Raw genomic sequence first — 18,417 nt, 5'->3', positions numbered from 1 at the left:
TATGTATCCACATATATATATTTCTTTATATGCAAGCATGTTTTCTTCACATAAATAATACCACACAGTAGGCACTGCTTTTTCCCTCAACATTTTTTGAAATCTATTTATGCTAATATAGCTCCAGATTTTTCTTTTTAATTATTGTACTATTATATGTGTTATACATTATTTAATTATATTCCTACTGATATACCCCTTAGGCTGTTTCTAATATTTTGCAATTAAAAACAATGTTCATCCTTGTACATTTCTCTTTGTGTGAATGGGTGATAGGTAGAATTACTGTAGCAAATAGTATGCTTAATTTTTTTTTTTTTTTGAGATGTTGTCTGGCTCTGTTGCACAGGATGGGGTACAGTGGCACAATCTTGGCTCACTGCACGCTCCGCCTCCTGGGTTCACGCCATTCTCCTGCCTCAGCCTCCTGAGTAGCTGGGACTATAGGCGCCTGCCACCACACCTGGCTAATTTTTTGTATTTTTAGTAGAGATGGGGTTTCACCGTGTTAGCCAGGAAGTTCTCTGATATTTCTAATGTTCTTATCCATTCTGCGGTTCTGTACCTTTTAAGTGGAGCATTTAGGTCATTTACATTCAATGTTAGGATTTAAATGTGAGGTATCGTTACTTTCATTGTGCTCTTTGTTGCCTGTGTACTTTGGTTTTGTTTTTTGTTTTTGCTTTTTAACTTGTATTTTTGCATTATAGGTTCTTTGTGATTTTATGCTTTAAAGAGGTTCTGTTTTGATGTGTTTCTAGGATTTGTTTCCAGATTTAGAGCTCCTTTTAGAAGTTCTTGTAGTGGTGATTTGGTAATGACAAATTATCTCAGCACTTGTTTGTCTGAAAACGGCTTATCTTTCCTTCATATATAAGGCTTAGTTTTACTGGATACAAAATTCTTGGCTGATAATTGTTTTGTTTGAGGAGGATGAAGATAGGTCCCCAATCCCTTCTAGCTTGCAAGGTTTCCGCTGAGAAATCTGCTGTTAATGATAGGTTTTCCTTCATAAGTTACCCAGTGTTTCTGTCTCACAGCTCTTGATTCTTTCCTTCATCTTGAGTTTGGATAACCTGATGACAACGTGCCTAAGGAAAGATCTTTTTGTGATGAATTTCACAGGTGTTCTTTGTGCTTCCTATATTTGGATGTTTAGGTCTCTCACAAGGCTGGGGAAATTTTCCTTGATTACTCCCCCGAGTATGTTTTCCAGGCTTTTAGAATTCTCTTCTTCCTTGGGTATACTGGTTATTCTTATTTTGGTTGTTTAACATGATTCCAGACTTTTTGGAGGCTTGTTCATATTTTCTTATTCTTTTTTCTTTGTCTTTGTAGGATTGGGTTAATTCAAAGACCCTGTCTTTGAGCTCTGAATTTCTTTCTTCTACTTGTTCAATTCTATTACTGAGACTTTCTAGAGCATTTTGCATTTCTAAAAGTGTGTCCCAAGTTTCCTGAATTTTTGTTTTCTCATTAAGCTATCTATTTCCTTGAGTGTTTCTCCCTTCACTTCTTGTATCATTTTTGGATTTCCTTGCATTGGGCTTCACCTTTCTCTGGTCCCTCCCTGATTAGCTTAATAACTGACCTCCTGAATTCTTTTTCAGGTAAATCAGGGAATCTTCTTGATTTGGATCCATTGCTGGTGAATTAGTATGATTTTTTGGGGGGTGTTGAAGAGCCTTGTTTTGTCATGTTACCAGGGTTGGTTTTCTGGTGCCTTCTCATTTGGGTAGCCTCTGTCAGAGGGAAGGTCTAGGGATGAAGGCTGTTGTTCAGATTCTTCTGTTCCATGAAGTGTTCCCCTGATATAGTATCCTCCCTCTTTTCCTATGGATGTGGCTTCCTGTGACCCAAATTGCAGTGATTGTTGTCTCTCTTCTGGGTCTAGCCACCCAGTGAGTCTACTCGGCTCTGGGCTGGTAGTAGGGGATGTCTGCAGAGTCCTGTGGTGTGAACCATCTATGGGTCTCTCAGCTGTGGATACCAGTGCCTGTTCTGGTGGAGGGTGCAGTGGACTCTGTGAGGGTCCTTAGTTTTGGTGGTTTAATGCTGTATTTTTGTGTTGGTTGGCCTCCTGCCAGGAGTTGGTGCTTTCCAGAAAGCATCAGCTGTAGTAATATGGAGAGGAACTGGTGGTAGGTGGGGTCCTAGAACTCCCAAGATTATATGCTCTTTGTCTTCCACTACCAGGGTGGACAGGGAAGGACCATCAGGTGGGGGCGGGATTAGGCATGTCTGAGCTCAGACTCTTTTTGGGCAGGTCTTGCTGCGACTGCTGTTGGGGATGGGGGAAGAGATTCCCAGGTCACTTGAGTTGTGTAGCTAGGAAGATTATGACTGCCTCTGCTGAGTCATGCAGGTTGTCAGGAAAGTGGGGGAAAGCCGGTAGTCACAGGCCTCACTCAGCTCCCACACAAACTGAAGGGCCGGTCTCACTCCCACCGTACCTGCCTCACAACTCTGAGTCTGTTTCCGGCCACGGGCGACAGGCTTGAAAACTTGCCCGAGGCTATCCACCTCCCAGCTGCAAGAGAAAAGGGTTTTAGTTCTCTCCCTGCCAGTGAAGTCTGCAGGCAGGATTTGCACCCTCCCTTGCGTTCTGGTCAGGAGGCTTCTCCCCCTGTTCAAATTGTTACAAAGGTCAGCTAGAGAATTCCTTCTCCCTGGGGAGTTTTATCCCCTGCTCCTCTGGCCACCCTCCCGATGGATCCCAGTGGTGCTAGGCCTGCTTGGCCACCATTTGGACCCAGCGAACTCCCAGGGCCTTTCTGCTGCTTCCTCTACCCCTGTATTTCGCTTGGCTCTCTAACTAACTTGACTCAGCTCCAGGTAAAGTTGGAAATTTCTCCTGTGAACAGACCTTCAGCTTCTCCAGTGGGGGTGTGTGTTTGGAAGAGGAGGGTCTCCCTTTCCCACTTCTGCAGTTGGGGCACTCACAGTATGTGGGGTTTCTCCCGGGTCCTGAAGGAGCAGTCTGCTTTCTTCAGAGGGTCTGTGGGTCCTCTTGATATTGCTGATTTTTTCTTGCAGTCAATCTGGAGCTAAAATTTACAGTCAAGCCGGAGCTTCAATCTAGTCCTGCCTCCCCCGTCCGCCATGATCCCTTCTGCGATGCCATCAATTTATTTTTCCCTTCTGTGATGTCATCAATTTATTTTTAAGTGTGTGTGTTGTTTTATTTTATTTTATTTTTGAGAGAGTCTTGCTTTGTCACCCAGACTAGAGTGCAATGGCGCAATCTCATCTCATGGCAACCTTTACTTCCCAAGCTCAAGCGGGCCCCATGCCTCAGTCTCCTGAGTGGCTGGGACTACAGGCGTGCACCACTACAACTGGTAATTTTTTTGTACTTTTTGTAGAGATGAGGTTTCTCCATGTTGCAGTTTTTTACTTCTACGGGACTGATCCCTCTACTTTTTTTTTTTTTTTAATTTATTTATTATTATTATACTTTTTTAGGGTACATGTGCATAACGTGCAGGTTTGTTACATATGTATACTTGTGCCATGTTGGTGTGCTGCACCCATCAACTCGTCATTTACATCAGGTATAACTCCCAATGCAATCCCTCCCCCCTCCCCCCGATCCCTCTACTTTTTAAGATTTTTTTCCCCAGCTGCACAATCTATACCCTTAAAACTGCAGCGTTTCATAGATGTGTTATGGAAATTAAGAGTCACTGTTAATCAACACAACTTCTTGAGAGCTAAAAGCTATGGAAACATCAGTTACTATAGATTCCCAATGTGCCCGGTAACTACAATAGATATTATAGTGAAATACATTTCAACACGTACAGTACAATGTGATGGATATGTACAAACATGTTCAAAATACTTATGGAAGGCAAAGGAACAAGTAAGTAGTAACTAACTCATCTATATGGTATCACAGAAAGTTGTATGTAATAAGTAACATTTGTGTCTTGAAGGAAATGTTAAGTCTTTTTATTTTTTTTTTTTTGAGAAGGAGTCTCGCTCTTTTGCCCAGGCTGGCATGCAGTGGCGCGATCACAGCTCACTGCAAGCTCTGCTTCCCGGGTTCTGGCCATTCTCCTGCCTCAACCTCCTGAGTAGCTGGGATTACAAGCGTGAGCCACCGCGCCCAGCCAAAGGAAATGTAAGTCTTAAAATGGCAGAAGTATCCCAGGGAAAAAAGAACAGCATGCATATGTAAGGAGAGAGGTATGAAGGAAGACAGCATGTCCAAGGAACTGCAGGCAATTTGATATGTCTGCAGTGGCATGCTTAGGGAGGGGTAGTATGTCATGGCAGACAGACTAGAGAAATAGGTGGAGACCAAATCATAAAGAATTTGTGTATCATACTAACTTGTTTAGGTTGCCAACTAGTGCCACAGATGCAATATTAAAGCATTAAGTCACATTTGATTCCTAATTAAAATCTCAAATAAAACTATATGAATAGTAGAGAGAAAATTACAGATTGACCTTACTCACCTTTCAACACTGTTGAGATAAGAGGATCCATCATGGCCTCCTACTGCATATAACAGATCATCAAGAACACTGACCCCAACTCCACATCTCCTTTTGCTCATTGAAGCCACCATTCTCCATTCATTGGTCTGTGGATCATATCGTTCAACACTGGAAATGGCATCTCCACTGCACCAACCACCAACTGGGGAAGTAACAGAAATGGTCAAGAGAATCCTATCCTGAAGCATAGAATGTAACACTCACTATGAACTTCACTGTGACCTAATGCTTAGACTCACCAAATGTCTCTAGCAGTAAGCCAAAATGCAAGTTATGACTTTAACTCATTCCCCTGGGATTGTTATAATCTTTAATTAATTCTGTAAATAAGTTAGTATTACATCTATTTTACAAAGGAGGGCAATGATACCAATTCAAATAGGATTACGACATAATATGTATATATGGATAGAATGGAGAAATTACAGATGGATATGCATAGAAAGGAGAAATAAATTATAATTGTTTAACATGTTTTTCACAATTCCATGTAATTATGAGATGAGCTGCACATTGATATATAAATTAATGCATGTGACTCATTTCAACAAAACATCTACTGCATGACATTTTTATTTTTTATTTTTTGAGACAGGATCTTGTTCTGTTCCTAAGGCTGGAGTACAGTGGTACAATCACAGCTCACTGCAGCCTTGACCTCCTAGGCTCAAGCCATCCTCCTGTCTCAGCCTCCCAAGTAGCTGGGACTACAGGCATGTACTACCACATTCAGCTAATTGTTTTTCTTATTTTTTTGTAAAGATGGGGCCTCCCTATATTGCCCAGGCTGGTCTCAAACGCCTGGCCTCCCAAAATGCTGGGATTATAGGCATGAGCCACTGTGCCCAGCCAATATTTTTCAATTTATATAATAATAGATATTAAAGGTGTTGAATGAGAAAAAAAATAGAGCACTCTTTTGGAGTATTATCAGTGTTGAATCATGGGTTAAGAGTCAAGCTACATGCTGACTTATTATTTGTTTCTTTTTTTTTTTTTTTTTTTTTGAGGCGGAGTCTCGCTCTGTCGCCCAGGCTGGAGTGCAGTGGCGCGATCTCGGCTCACTGCAAGCTCCGCCTCCCGGGTTCCCGCCATTCTCCTGCCTCAGCCTCCCGAGTAGCTGGGACTACAGGCGCTGCCACCACGCCCGGCTAATTTTTTTGTATTTTTAGTGGAGACGGGGTTTCATTGTGTTAGCCAGGATGGTCTCGATCTCCTGACCTCGTGATCCGCCCGTCTCGGCCTCCCAAAGTGCTGGGATTACAGGCTTGAGCCACCGCGCCCGGCCTATTTGTTTCTTATGACAGTAAATATCACAATTGTCCAAAGGATTATTCAAATGATAATTTCTCACATGGGAAAATACTCAATTTACTAACAGTATGACATCCAAACCTGCAAAGAGTACTTCCCCACATCGGATAGGTTTCCGTGGTCTTGTCCTTGGTCCTTGCATTAGTGGTCGTTCTTGCGGCAACAGGAGGTAGTTTTTAGCCTCATCTACCAAGTCTCTGTAGAAAAAATTCTCCCTTTATTCCAAATATCTAAATTACATTGTTAGTTAAGTCCCAATGTAGTTTAGGAATATATAGGTTGGCAAAGGGAAGCAAGCATAAATCAAACCAAATCATGAATGCCAGCCAATATTAAAACTGGCACAAACATGAAAGCAATAATGCCAGTCAAATTGAGTTGTGAATTGATTGTTATTTCCATCATGACTCATATCTCACTGCAAATTTAGCCTAAAGCTCAACATGCTTACAGCCAACGATAACTTATAGAAAAGTAAAAATCACAATTTGATTACCACGCTGCAGAGTTACTACTTTTTAATAAATTTTATTAGATTCTGCAAGATATTAGCAAGGTAGCACATCAGCCAGGGCAAGAGTTATTTGCTAAATTAGTTAAAGTAATAAAATGGGGTCAAAAATCAGATTGCTAAAAAGAAACACTGTACTGTCACAAATTCACTATCTGGTAACATATGAATGGTTTACTCTCAACAAGTCTACTGAGACAAATTTCCTGTCTTGTTAAGATACTTTAAGAGAAGAATCTAGTAATTACACTTGTAATTACTTTGCCATGGCTCACGCCTGTAATCCCAACACTTTCGGAAGCTGAGGGGCGGGTGGATCACGAGGTCAAGAGATCAAGACCATCCTGGCCAATATGGTGAAACCATGTCTAAAATACAAAAAGTAAAATACAAAAAGTAGCCAGGCATGGTAGCGCACACCTGTAGTCCCAGCTACTCGGGAGGCTGAGGCAGGAGAATAGCTTGATCTTGGGAGGCGGAGGTTGCAGTGAGCCGAGATTGTGCCACTGCACTCCAGCCTGGCAACGGAGTGAGACTCTGTCTCAAAAAAAAAAAAAAAAAAAAAAAGACTTTGACCTCCTAATAGTTTGTTAGGTCATTTGAGGGTTCCTAGAAATAATACTATAGAGTTATAATATTGAGCAAACCAACACAAAATTAATGGTAGCAACAAGACTTACAGCTATACGCTAGTCATGGTTTTAAGTGCTTAATATATATAAACTCATTTAATCTTCAAAACAGCCTTATGGAATAGGCACTATTATCATCCTCACTTTATAGAGGAAGAAACTGCAGCACAAAGAAGTTAGGATATCAGGAAGGGTCTTCTTTTAAATGTGACTTCGTAAGTACCTTTACTTTCTGCATCAGAATCAGTACAATCTGATTTACGTTTAATGGAGGAGGGCATCTATGTATTATTTCTTCAGATTTCAGCATGTATAATGTATATGGTTTTCCTTTTTGCTACTGCAAATATTTAGGGAGAATTAATTACCATTTGTCTGTGTTTTAAATATAAAAGACAAATATCTAGTTTAACTCTAGTCCACGGTAAAGGGAAAAACAATGATTAATATAAAAAAGATATAATAAAATAAAATAGAAACATCTAAAATCCCCTCCAGCCTCTCCTGTTAAAAGAACAGGCTTTAGTTTATAGAAGAAATGCAAGTGAATCTACATGTCCTACCACCATTCTAAAATCAGGGATCATTCTAAATGTCTTTAATCACCAAGGGAGGTCCAAAGGTCAGTGTAGTTTAAAAAGTTCTGAGTATGGATTTTCTCTTTCACTTTTATATTTGGGACATGCTGGGAAAAATGGTTAAAAATCGCAGATTTCAGATTTGAACCTAAATCTTAAAATCTGTCAAATTGGGAATGTAATTTATTACATTTTGTATATACTTTAGAGACAGCCTAGTAAAACAGGTTGCCTTTTTCCCCCCCTTTGTAAAAGTAGTTGGAGTTTCTTTTGTCAAAAAAATTCTGGAAACTGCTTCACCTAGTTCTAGTGAAAATCTTTCTACAGCTATTTTAGAAGGTGGCAGATCTTTAACTCTGTCCACAATTTAGAAAGCAAGGCTGATTCTATTCCCCAACCAGACATATGTGATGGAAGGAAAAAATGTTCACTGACAGAGTCAACATTTTCAATTATCTCAAGGAAAAAAAAAATATTAGCAGAGAATTGACTCTTCAAATTCAAGCCTGCATCAGAATCTTGGAAATCTACCTCTTTATTGCCACTTCTACACCAATAAGCACCACACATAAAAAACTAACGGAATGGAACACTGGAAGTTTAGTTCTCTCTTCTTCCTTTTCCTCCTCTTGACCCTAGCTCAGAAGAAAGTCTTGTTAAATTAATGCCCTGATTTCAGCTCTACAAAATACAACATTTAGGAAGCAATATAAATAAAGAAATTAGGAAGAAATAGGAATGCTTAGTTGTTGATTTTTCCCATCCAGGGTCACTCATACCTGCATTCTTCATCACTTTTGATGAGGGGATCAGAGCCTACTGTGCCCACGAGGAACTTGGGACTAAGCAAAGGCAAACGAACATGCTGCAGCACCTATGAGAAAATAAACACCATTATTTTAATTAATTAATTTTGAGATAGGTCTTACTTTGTTGCCCAGGCTGGAGTGTAGTGGTGTGATCATGGGTCACTGCAGCCTCAACCTCCTGGGCTCAAGTGATCTGCCTACCTCAGCCTCCAGAGTAGCTGCAACTACAGGTACATGCCACCATGCCCAGTGAATTTTTGTATTTTTTTTTTTTGTAGAAACGGGGAATCACCATGCCGCCCAGGCTGGTCTCAAACACCTGAGCTTAAGCAATCTGCCTGCCTTATCCTCCCAAGTGCTGGGATTATGGGCTTGCACCACTGCACCCAACGAATAACACTATTAAAGGCATGAGCTCTCATCTATAAGATATTTAAGAGAATACATGACCCATGGCACCCTACTGTGCTTCCAGCTGTTTTGGGATCTCACTGAATACCATAAATAAGGAAGGCGGGAAGGCGTAACTACTAAAAATGTTCAGCAATACATTATAAGCTGGACTCAAATTAATTCACAATCCGGAAGAATATCTTGTTGAATTGCTAAAGACTATAGTCACAATAACGAGAATGGGTCTGAAGTGAACTACTGATCGCTCAGTGACGACTGATGCATCATCTCTTTACTCTTGAAAGTGTGGTACTATTTCCAAGTTATATTGAAGGAAAACTGTGGTAGGATTTTCAAGCTATAGAAAAGAAGCATCCTTGCTTTCTTTTGTTCATTTTATACAATTTAAGTTTTGAATTGTGCTATCATTCAAAAGTAGAAATATGGAGAAAGCAAAGGAACAAAAAGCCCACATTAATAAGCAACCAAAATGCTTCTAAATACTTATTTCCTTGATTATTTGGAAACAGATGGACTTTCTTACAGACAAATGTAGAGTGATAACTGTTTTATGTTTGCATGACAATACATATTATCTCATCTAGTACTAAGTAGTTTCTTTTTTTTTTTTGAGACGGAGTCTCGCTCTGTCGCCAAGCTGGAGTGCAGTGGGGTGCAATCTCGGCTCACTGCAATCCCCGCCTCCTGGGTTCAAGCGATTCTCCTGCCTCAGGCTCCCAAGTAGCTGGGACTACAGGCGCCCACCACCACGCCCAGCTAATTTTTGTATTTTTAGTAGAGACGGGGTTTCACCATGTTGGCCAGGATGGTCTTGATCTCTTGACCTTGTGATCCACCTGCCTCGGCCTCCCAAAGTGATGGGATTACAGGCATAAGCCACCGCGCCTGGCCAGTAGTTTCTTAGAGAAGCATTTTTATCATTACCTGGGGTAACTGAGGACGTCTTTCCTGAATACTGTATTTGACCCAGGCCATCACTGCATTGAACACTTGTTCTTCACTGCGAACGTTTAGTTCATCACTGGATATTATATCAATGAGTTGATTGGCTGGAAGCAACATGAACTCTTCACTCTCCATTACCTGTTCAAAGTTAGGTAAGAAGAAAAAAAAAATCCTGTGATCACATTTATTGTCTCAATGTTTTTCTTCAGGGTTATGGGACAAAGCTGTATTCCACAATGCACTGAAGTTTAAAACGATACCAGAGGAAAAGAAAAACTTATAAAGAGAACAAAGGAAGGTACAGAAGACACCATTAAAGTTTAGTAAAAATAATCATTTGTGATTCAAGCAAATTAGGAAAAATGACTTGAAAAATGATCAAAATAAAAATTTATATTCAAAATAAGCGAAATTAACTATACCAAACTATAACTCCAGATATATGAGGCATATAAAAAGTCAGGAAAAGCTTTCAAAAGAAGATTAGTTGCTGAATAGGCAGTGTCTAGGGCAGAAAAACCAAGGGGTCAGTTTAAAAAAAGAATAAGAATGTTAGCAGTTCTGTAAACAAGAATGAATATAATGAGAGTATTAGACCAGTGAAAAAACTCTGAGGACCAAACTCTCTAATATATATGCTAGTGAGAATCTACAAACACCAATAATTTGTCTTTACCTAAGGCTAGGCAACTGTCAGAATGGAGACAGAACGGCAACAAGATATTACCTTGTTGAGAAGGCCAGCCACCTATTCCAAGGCCTTGTAATTCCATTCATCAGGACATAGAGTAAAAGGGACAGGGTGCAACGCAGAGGAAAGAAACAGTCACTGCTACCCTTCATACCCTTCACGTGGTTTGTTATATTATTACTCAGGAGACTATACTACATGTGATGTCTATTAGTGCAGGCAGTACCTCTAATGACGTTGACGGATTCTCTTGGGACAGGGTTATATTCACACCATCAAAAAGTCAGAATATTTAGCAGAATATGCAATAGGCCACAAAAATACTTTAAATATTTTATTAAGAATGTTTTGCTTAGCCAAGTGTGGTGGCTCATGCCTGCAATCCAAACAATTTGGGAGGCTGAGGCAGGAGAAAATATTTGAGCTCAGGAATTCGAGACCAGCCTGGGCAACATAGTGAGACCTCATTTCTACAAAAATAAAAAATAAAAAAATTAGCTAAGGCTCGGTGTGGTGGCTCATGCCTATAACCCCAGCACTTTGGGAGGCTGAGGCGGGTGAATCACTTGAGGTCAGGAGTTTGAGACCAGCCTGGCTAACATGGTGAAACCTTGAGGCAGGAGAATCACTTGAACGCGGGAGAGGGAGGTTGCAGTAAGCCAAGATTGCGCCATTTCACTCCAGCCTGGGCGACAGAGTGAGGCTCCGTTTCAAAAAAAAAAAAAAAGAAAAATTAGCCGGACATGGTGGTGCGTGCCTGTAGTCCCTTCTATCCCAGGGGCTGAAGTGAATGGATCACTTGGGCCCAGGAGGTTGAGGCTGTAGTAAGCCGTAGTTGTACCAGCATCACAGCACTCCGGCCTGAGAGACAGGCGAGGCCCTATCACCAAAAAAAAAAAAAAAAAAAAAATCTCGAGAGCATTAGGAAAAAAAATGCAAATCTTAAAATAAAACAATAAAGGGCCGTAAGGCCCGTTATATTTATAGCAAAAATAATAACAAGCACTTCAATTTTTATGGCCTAAGTCTTCAAATGATCTGAGTGACTTTCTGAGGTTCAGGAAATTAAATAGTTAACCTTTAAATTTTAGCTGAGGTTGCTTACGTAATTTAGTAATTAGAATAGTTGCATTTTTTTTATCTGTGGTAGGGCTGCTTAGTTTGGCAAACAAAAATACAAGACATACTTATACTATAAATTACTTGTTTATCTGGAATTTAAATTTAATTGGGTGCCCTGTATTTTATCTGTTAACCTTGTGTTGAGGGACTACAAACTCCAGGGCTAAATTTGGGGCCTAGCTCTAGTAAGTGTGTGTTGGTCTTCACAGCATGCAAAACTTTAGTCATGGCTGCATCTTGCTTTCCTCTTCCTTTTCTCTCTGATTTCTTCACTTAAGTATGGTATTGTATATCTTTGTGAAGTGCCTAAACATTTCTTTTTATATTTCATCAGAGTATAAACCAAATGTTATAAAAATATCAATGATCACCAAGTTTGAAGTTTATGAATAATCTACTAAGGTGTTAACTCATTTTTTTTTTTTTTTTTTTTTTTTGAGGCTGAGTCTTACTCTGTCGCCCAGACTGGAGTGCAGTGGCGCCATCTCGGCTCACTGCAAGCTCCGCCTCCCGGGTTCACGCCGTTCTCCTGCCTCAGCCTCCCGAGTAGCTGGGACTACAGGCGTCCGCCACAACGCCTGGCTAGTTTTTCTGTATTTTTTAGTAGAGACGGGGTTTCACCGTGTTAGCCAGGATGGTCTGGATCACCTGACCTCGTGATCCGCCTGTCTCAGCCTCCCAAAGTTCTGGGATTACAGGCGTGAGACACCGCGCCCGGCCGGTGTTAACTCATTTAATGGAAACGCAAGATGACAGGAAGATTTGAAAATTTGTGTGAGAAAATATTTGGCACTAAGAGCAGAGAGTAAAAATAATACTTTTGATAGACATGCCTGACTAAAATGTCACCTCTCTTTTTCCCACAACCAGTAAAAGGATATTAATGATCTAGCACTAAAGTCTATCCTTGAATCAAATAACCAAGTTAAGAAAATAATGCTTCACAGTATCTACTCTTAAGTAAGAGTTTAGAGGAGATCTGAACTGTAAGCCCCACACTATTACGGTAATCAGCTTACTTTTAGTTTCTTCAGATGAATGTAGATGCTATTTGAAGAATGAATAAAGCTGAAAACAAGCATGAATGAATAAGCAGTCATCTGGAATTGTTCTAACAAACATATGGTGAACTTTGTTGTTAAGTTCAAAGACAATTTAAAAATGTATTATGAGCAGAGTAACACTGTATGAATTAAGCTAGGTCTAATGAAGTAGGAGAAAATTAAATACAGATTTTATTAAGTTCAAAAATAATTTAAATGAGTCACAAATGTTAAGCTCCAAATGACTTTTTTTGCACCTACATGGAGCCATGCTAGTCCAATAAACAAGGGTAAGATTTCCTCACTGGGATTTCAATATGGTATGTATCAGGTTCACTTCAGAGGCAGGATTAGAACTAAAAGGGACTTCAGAACTTTCTCTACTGTCAAGAATATTCTTCAGATATTTGTGAATACCTTAGGTCTAAAACACAACTTAGAGCAGGACATTAAAAAATAAAAAACTTTAAGTGTACAGCTCGATGAGTTCTGATAAATTATATACTCATGTAAACAAGACCACAATCAAGATACAGAACATTACCATAACCCAAAAACGTTCTGAAGCAGAGAATTCTTAATGTGGGGTCCAAAGCCTTTAGCATATTGTTTTGGAGCTCCTCAGTGATGGCAAATCTTTATTTTTGGAAAGTGGATTTGTATTTGAAAACAGTGGGAAGAAATGAAGAGACAAGTCTGTTATGAAGGCATCTAAAGAAGTTAGATTATTTTCAATGAAAAATTAAATGTGACTATAAAATAATGATTCTATCAACATTAATTAATAATATAAACCCCATTTAAGTCATAGAATTTCCCCTTTTATACTTTACTGGAACTAATTTACTAATAGTTTGTTAAGAATTTTTGTATCTAAGATCATGAGAGATACTGATCTGTAGTTTTCTTTTAGTGTCTGTGGTTTCAATCAGGGCAATTCTGGCCTTATAAAATGAGTTGGTAACTTCATTCTCCTTTTCTGAAAGACTTTGCATAGGATTAGTGTTATTTCTTCTTTACATGTTTGATAAATTCACCATCTGGGACTGGCATTTTCTTTGTGAGAAGGTTTTTAAATTATTAATTCAATTTATTTCATAGATATAGGGTTATTCTGTTTTTCTGTTTCTTCTTAAGTTAGTTTTTGTAATTCGTATTTTCTTCAGAGAATTTGCCTATTTCATCTCAGTGAATTTATAGGTAAAATGTTGTTCATAATATTTCCTTATCATCCTTCTTATGTATAAAGGATTTGTAGTGCTATCTTCTCTTTCATTCCTGTTACTGGTAACTTGTATCTTCTTTCCTTCTTTTCTTGATCAGTATGGAGATGCAGGTTCATCTTTTTTTTTTAAAGAGCTCTTGGTTTTTATTCTAATTTTTATTATTTTCGTCCTTCTACTGTGGGTTTAATTTGCTCTTCTTTTTCTAGTTTGTAAAGGTAACCAGTGCAACAAAAATACAAACTTTCCTATATACTAAAAGAAATTAAAATAAAAAGCAAAGATTCCACATAGAAAAAGAAATACAGTAAATATAACTGAATCAGCTATTATTGATAAAAATATGACAGAGTTGAAAACAAATGTATCAGTCAGAGCAATCAATGCAAATGGGTTTAAACTGCCTATTTAAAGAAAAATATTTCAAATCCGCTCATAAAGCAAAACTCAGTTCCACACTAATTCAATAAAAATACTTAAAACATCGTAATTTGAACGGGCTAAAAGTAATGGGAAGGACAAATACCAGTCAAATGGAAACAATAAGAAAATGAGTTGAAATCCAGATTATCAGACAAACTAGAACTTAGACAACAAATGAATTAAATCTGACAAGGGGAACACTTTACGAAGCTCAAACTCACAATTTATAATCAAGACATAAAGTTATGATTATGCATAAGGCAACACAGTAACTACCTATAGATGATATAAAGAGAAATAGACACACTAGTAATAAGAGACTTTAACACACAGGTCCAAGGACAAAAAAGGAATACAGAAGAGCTAAGCAACATAATCAATAAGGTAGATCTTATGCATACACTTCCAATACTATGAGAATAGAAACTAGAAAATACACATTTTTCTCAAGCACACATAAAATAGGAAAATTGATCATATATTAGGTTACCAAGAAAGCAAATTTCATAGAGTAGAATTATTACACTTATCAAAGTGCATTAAAACTAGCAATCAAAAATGAAATTTAAAAAACACAAAAAATCTTTCCATCTAGAAATTGGAAAAATTTATTAATAGTTTTTGAGTTAAAGAGAAATATAAACAGAATTTCTATAAAACAATGATAATGAAGCACTAAAGAGCAGAATCAATTAAATATATTCAAAACAGTGATCTGAGAATAGCTTTAAATACTTACAGTAGTTAATATGAAAGAATGAAAATAAATTAATTCTCAACTCAAACAGCTAGAAAAAGAATAAGCGAAAATAAAGTACAAGAAGATAATAAAGGTAAAACCAGAATGAAATACAATCAAGCAAAAAGGTAGTAGATCTAATTAATAAGTAAAAAATCCTGTTTGAAAAAAAGTTAAAACGGATTACTAGTTAACTTGTACAAGGAAAGAAACATTAAAAACACACATACAAAATCAAAGTATTAAGGGTAAATAACCACTGATACAGAAATTTAAAAATTAAAGAGATTACTTTGTGTACCTCTATACAGATAAATTTGAAAACCTAGATGAAATTGGTAATTTTCTAGGGAAATACAGTTTACCCAAACTGATCTCTGTAAAGAAAGAAAATTTCACAGAAGAAATAGAAAAACTTATCAATAAATTACTTTACAGAAAAGCACTAAACCTAGATGATTTCAGAGGGAAATTCTATCAAACTTCTACAGACCATAGTCTCCATAGTATATTTATTGTTTCAGAGCACAGAACATGAAGAAAACTTCCAACTCATTTTCATGAAGTGTAACATTTATACTTAACTTGACAAAGACAGTACAAGGAAATTAAAGATTAATATCATTTATGAATATTGATGTAAAAATACTAAATATTAGTGAGTAGATTCTAACATCACCATAATAAAGAGGTGTATGCTAATAATTCAAAGATGTTTCACTTGTAGGATTCCATTAATGTAAGTTACATTAATGGGTTTAAGGAGAAAGTTCATAGGATTATCTCCATAAAAACTGAAAAAGTCTTCGACACAATTCAACACTGCTCCTAATAAAAAGTATTCAAGAGAATAGGAATTGTTGGACATGAATACTTTTTTTTTTTTTGGAGACAAAGTCTCGCTCTGTTGCCCAAGCTGGAGTGCAGCGGCGCAATCTCGGCTCACTGCAACCTCCAGCTCCTGGGTTCAAGCGAATACTTTCTAAACATGATAAAATATCTACACCTCAATCCTAAAGCCAATATAGTACTTAATGGGAAAACACCAGAGGCATTCCTACTAATGTCAGCAACAAAGGAAGTATGTACAATATTTCCATTACTATTTAACATTTTACTAGAGTTATCAAGCAACTAGACAAAAGAAAACAATTAGAAGCATTAACAATTGGAAAGGAAGAAATAAAACTACTAATATGCAAGTGATATAATAGGATTCCAAAAAATCTCTAAAGAATCAATGGTAAAAGTAACTCAAAGAATAAAAAAATTCAGTGAGGCAGCTTTCATACACATTAATGATCACCAGTTAGAAGATATAATGAGGCGAAAAACCTATTTTTGATAGCAACAAAAAATACTAAGAAGTAAACTTTAAAGGAAATGTAGGCTGGGTGGGGTGGCTCACACCTGTAATCCCAGTGCTTTGGGAGGCCAAGGAGGGCAGATCATTTGAGGTCAGGCATTCGAGACCAGGCTGGTCAACATGGTGAAACCCTGTCTCTACTAAAAATGCAAAAATTAGCCAGGCATGGTGGTGCATGCCTGTAACCTCAGCTTGTCGGGAAGCTGAGGTGGGAGAATTGCTTGAACGGAGGTTGTGGTGAGTGGAGGTTGTGTCATTGCACTCCCCACTGGGTGACACAGCCAGACTCTTTCTTAAAAAAAAAAAAAAAAGAAAAAAAAGAAAAGAAAAAAGAAATGTATAAAACTTAGATGAATAAAACTATAAAACATTCCCAAGAGATAAAAAATACAATTGAAGAAATAAAATCTTGTTATTTGATAGGACAACTCGACATCATAAAATGACTGTTCTTAAGTTTACTTATAAATTAATATGATCCCAATAAATATACCAATAAATTATTTTATTGGAACTAGATAAGGCGACACTAAAGTTCATCTGGAAAAATAAATAGCAAGAAAGCTTGGAAAACACTGAAAAACAAGAGTTACATGGTGGGAAGGGGGTTACTAGCCCTACCGCATACATATTAAAATTCATTATAAAACTTTAGTAATTAAGCCATAATAAATAGAAAACAGTATCATACTGGTATATGGCCTAGAACAGAGGGTCGAAAACCAATTACATACAGAAATTTAGTGTTTAATAAGGATGCTATCTGAAATCACTGGGCAAAGAAAGGCTTTTAAATAAACGGTATTTAGACTAGATGGCCATTCAGAAAAAGATAAACTTAGGTCCATATTTCACACCATACACAAAGATGAACTAAGACCATTTACATACTAGAAAAAATATTTGTAAATTTCTCTGTAACCTGGGTTTGGGGACACCTTTCAAACTCTGCCTCAAAATCTAGATACAATAAAAGAAAAGACTGATACATTTGACATTAAAAAAACCAAAAAGTTTTGCATGATCAAAAATACAATAAGCAAACTTGAAAGACAAATGCAAACTGGAAAAAATATTTGTGACATGTATCATGGATAAAAGGCTATCACTGTTAATATATGGAGAACTTTAAAAAATTGAAGAAAAAACAAAAATCTAATAGCAAAATGGGCAAAGTAGATTAAAACACAATTCACAAGAATTATACATATGGTGCTTAAAAATAGAAAAGATGTTCAACTTATTTTAAGAGAAGTATAAATTAAAATGATACTGAAATTCCCTTCTCATCTGTTAAATTAGCAAAAATTCCAAAGGCTGGCAATACAATCTGTTGGTGAGGCTGTGGACAGTTAGCCTCATATACTACTGGTTAGAATGATTCAATCCCTATGGAAGGGAAATTGGTGATACTTAAATGAAGTTAAAGTTAGGCCCTGCAATCCTATTTCTAGGAATTTATTCTAAAGATAAACTTCCAACAATATTGATATATTCATACAAAATGTTATTCATTGCAGCATTATTTGTGATGGCAAAATATTTAAAGCTGCCTAAATGCTCAAACAGTAGAGACTGAACAAACAGTGGTACATCCACACAAGGAGTACAATGCAGCTTTGAAAAACAAGGATGATCTAAATCAACTAATATGGAATGAATTCCAGAAAATATTAAAATGCAAGGTGCAACAAAATATATAGCATGCAGAAAAGAAATGGAAATAGGAAAACATACACGTATTTAATTTTGCAAAAGGAAACACAAGAAGGATAAACCAGAACCTACCATGCATCAGAATAATAAATAGCAACAAAGGACTATAATCTACTGAATAGAATAAGCCCATAAGTCCACAGTACTAATCAATCAATATGGGTTAAGAAAAATTCTATCCTATAGCAGAATGTAGACAGAAACTGGAGGTTTTTTTTTTTTTTTAAAAATCACCACTTTGCAACCATCATAGTAAGTGTTCAAGAATAAAGGAATATGAAAGTAAAGGAGTAAAGGAATATAAAAGGAGTATAGGAGTATTCAGGAGTAAAGGAATATGCTGTTGGCAATATACTCCCCAATTACCCAGACAAAAATATTTA

The 18,417-nt window shown here is 37.4% G+C and overlaps 1 protein-coding gene across 4 annotated transcripts in view; it reads right to left on the bottom strand.

Annotated features, from left to right (window-relative positions):
- Positions 1–18,417, bottom strand: part of KLHL20 (kelch like family member 20) — a 62,611-nt gene that overhangs the window by 21,664 nt on the left and 22,530 nt on the right. For all 4 annotated transcript variants that reach the window (XM_015123857.3, XM_078000194.1, XM_078000184.1 and 1 more), the window contains 4 exons: positions 9,691–9,849; positions 8,323–8,417; positions 5,904–6,019; positions 4,467–4,650 (listed from right to left, as the gene is read on the bottom strand). In XM_015123857.3, coding sequence (XP_014979343.3) covers positions 4,467–4,650; positions 5,904–6,019; positions 8,323–8,417; positions 9,691–9,849 — 554 coding nt within the window. The remainder of the gene's footprint in view (positions 1–4,466; positions 4,651–5,903; positions 6,020–8,322; positions 8,418–9,690; positions 9,850–18,417) is intronic.

Source organism: Macaca mulatta, chromosome 1 (genome assembly GCF_049350105.2).
Source record: "Macaca mulatta isolate MMU2019108-1 chromosome 1, T2T-MMU8v2.0, whole genome shotgun sequence".
NCBI classification, from domain to species: Eukaryota; Metazoa; Chordata; class Mammalia; order Primates; family Cercopithecidae; genus Macaca; species Macaca mulatta.
This window is presented reverse-complemented; position numbering and strand designations above follow the sequence as displayed.